Source organism: Cyprinodon variegatus, unplaced genomic scaffold, assembly GCF_000732505.1.
Source record: "Cyprinodon variegatus isolate N-32 unplaced genomic scaffold, C_variegatus-1.0 Scaffold370, whole genome shotgun sequence".
Classification (NCBI taxonomy): domain Eukaryota; kingdom Metazoa; phylum Chordata; class Actinopteri; order Cyprinodontiformes; family Cyprinodontidae; genus Cyprinodon; species Cyprinodon variegatus.
This window is the reverse complement of record NW_015150823.1, coordinates 67,572-70,231: the sequence shown is the minus strand read 5'-3', so window position 1 is coordinate 70,231 and position 2,660 is coordinate 67,572. Positions and strand designations below refer to the sequence as shown.

Here is a 2,660-nt window from a genome sequence, read left to right as displayed (position 1 = left end):
GAAACAGTTTATTAACACCTAAATTAACTTAAAATGCCGAACTCTGCTGGCAAAACATGTTCACTTTTATTATCCTGGTGCCTGCAGTTTGGATTACGGACAAAGAGGAAACCGGGCCGGAGGCTGCTGTTGAATGGGATTTCCAATGACAGAGCACTGGTATGTGGGGGTCTGAGCGGCTCCAACAGCGAAATAATATTTGAATAAAAGATCTTAGTCCTAATGAACTGACTGCAAGGATGAAATTTTCATACGGACTTTCTCACTTAAAAACATATTAAAACTACTTTAGTCCCACTAATCACAGCAAATGTAGCTGCCATTGTTACAGGCAAAGAAAGGATACTGTAGCTCTGCCAAACGCGCAGCAGAACCACTTTTCCACCGCGCAGCTGAAGCAGCTTTACTGCTCCATCACAACTAAACTTGTCAAAAAATAAACTAAACAAAAATGATGCAGCACATGCGTTTTTGCTGCTCTTTCTGCTTTTGTTGTGAATGTAACATCATTTCACATGATGCTAGACATTCCTCATTTTAGGGAAGAAAGTGCTTCTAGTAAGAGTTGTCATAAAATACAACTTGTTTCTCGTAATTGTAGAACTTTATTCTTTTAATATTACTGCTTTATTCTCGTAATTTTACGACTTTACTCTCCAAAGAGAAAAAAAAACATTTCTAGCCTGGCCCTAATACTCCGTCATGCAGGAGAGCTGCTCCCCAGGATGGTCCAATCTTTAGCACTGCAGAGGACCTACTGCGCATCGACAACTTTTAACCTGTGGGTCTATTGATGAAGATTTATGGAAATACATCACCAATCCAATGACAAACCAAACCACTTTACTTATATATATATATATATATATATATATATATATATATATATATATATATATTTTTTTTTTTTTATGTCTTAATCAAGATAATTGGTTGAGTGGGTGGAGGCCCTAGCACCCTCTATTGGCCATTCGCCACTGGTGGCTGGTCAGCCATTTACCAGACAAGATCGGTTAGGCGTAGGGACAGAATGGATCACATCATTAAAATGGCTTAGTTGGAGTTGATCAGTTAAAGAAGCTTTAAAATTTTAATGCAGTTTAACCATTGGCTTTGTTCAAAACATACCTCTGAAAGAACAACAAAGGTATAGGCGTAAAAAGGTCTGGAGTAGACAAAGACAGGCAATGTGTAGTCTGCCCGTGCAATGGATGCGATCCTCATCGCTTCCTTTACTCGATAGTGAACAAACTTGACCGTGTTGGTGGAAGACTTCAGCTCAAAGTCCAGGTAGATGGACGGGTAGAGCGCAGTGCTTTCCTTCCAGAGCCACATCAAATGGTCATTGCGAACATGTTCAACATTAGGACACTCCCCCGTGTAGCATTGGGGATGTTGTTTGTAGCCATAATTGTAACAGTCTGGGAAAAGATAAAACCCCCAGAGACCGTGTGGTCTGCGAGCCTCAGCGAGAGCCAGGGTTAGATTCATGAAAGCTCGCCCTGACTTCTCAAAGCGTTCTTTTGCCTCCTTTTCCACTTTGCTCTCTGGCCAGTGTGGGTGAAGTTTATGGATCTGTTCCTTAGACTTTTGACGGTAAATGTCTTTGGAACCCCAATTTCGCACCCACTGAGGCCTCCAGTTTTCCCAGTCAATGACTCCAAGGCCTCGGAAATCTTTGTGTGGTATTAGCTTATCAATGTCTACTCTGGCCTTGTTCAGATGTTTGGAAAGGCTCTGGTTCTGTGGTAGACCACCATTGATAGCAGCTCCTGAGCTGGAGTAGTATGGGTAGTATCCCAGATGACTGTGGTAGAATATTGTGACATTTGGTCCACTTAAGGTCTCGTTAAGGTTCGCTACTATGTCAAAAATGCTGAGGTCCAAGTCCACCCTAAAACGCAGGCGACACGACTCTGTAGGGGCGTTCCAGACAACCACAAACGGCCGATGAGGGATCAAAGGTGCTCTGGCTGGTTTTGTTTTGTGGTCTTGAACTTTGACCTTTCCTTCCGTGCCAATCCAGAGGACGACGGGCAGGAGGTGGAGACCTGTTAGTAGCATGGCCAGAGATGGAGCAATTAGATGTCCTACACAGGAATGAGAAAGAAATTAGATGTTTATAAAATAGAGAGCTAATGTAAGCCTCAGTGAATAAGGATAATGGGTGAGCCAATAAACAGAGACATGGTGCTCTATGGTCATTGAAGTGAATGCTCCAAATTCCACAACAACACAAAGCTGCTCTGTTCTCTGGCAGAGAAAGAATATGGCAAAAAAAGTGTGAGGCTCTCCCCAGCTCACTATTTATTATCACCATTCTCTCCTTATAACGGCGCATCAGTGGAGTCAATGTGAAGAAGTCTGCTCTGACTTATGACCTCTCAGCAGTTAGACCTGCAGTCTGCAGTGGTGGTCTGGTTTAAAGCATGGCAGCTGATGTCATCATTTATGACTATCTATAGCCCAAACGTAGAAAACATTGTATAGATATGAGCTTTGGAAATAAATGCCTACTTGTCAGATTTCCTTTTTATCTCCCTGATCTGTCAGATTACTGAGAGTGAGGAGAAGAAACAGAATTTAAAAGGATTAAAGAAGAATTACGTCACCTAAATAAGATTTATTAAAGATTGAAATAGAATTTATAGATGTTTGAT

General features: G+C 41.7%; 1 protein-coding gene across 1 annotated transcript in view; it reads right to left on the bottom strand.

The window, feature by feature from the left end:
- The window catches only part of LOC107092193 (hyaluronidase-2-like), a 5,977-nt gene extending 3,913 nt beyond the window's left edge, over positions 1–2,064 (bottom strand). The window contains exon 1 of the mRNA XM_015386515.1: positions 1,129–2,064. Coding sequence (XP_015242001.1) covers positions 1,129–2,064 — 936 coding nt within the window. The remainder of the gene's footprint in view (positions 1–1,128) is intronic.
- Between the last annotated feature and the right edge of the window lie 596 nt (positions 2,065–2,660).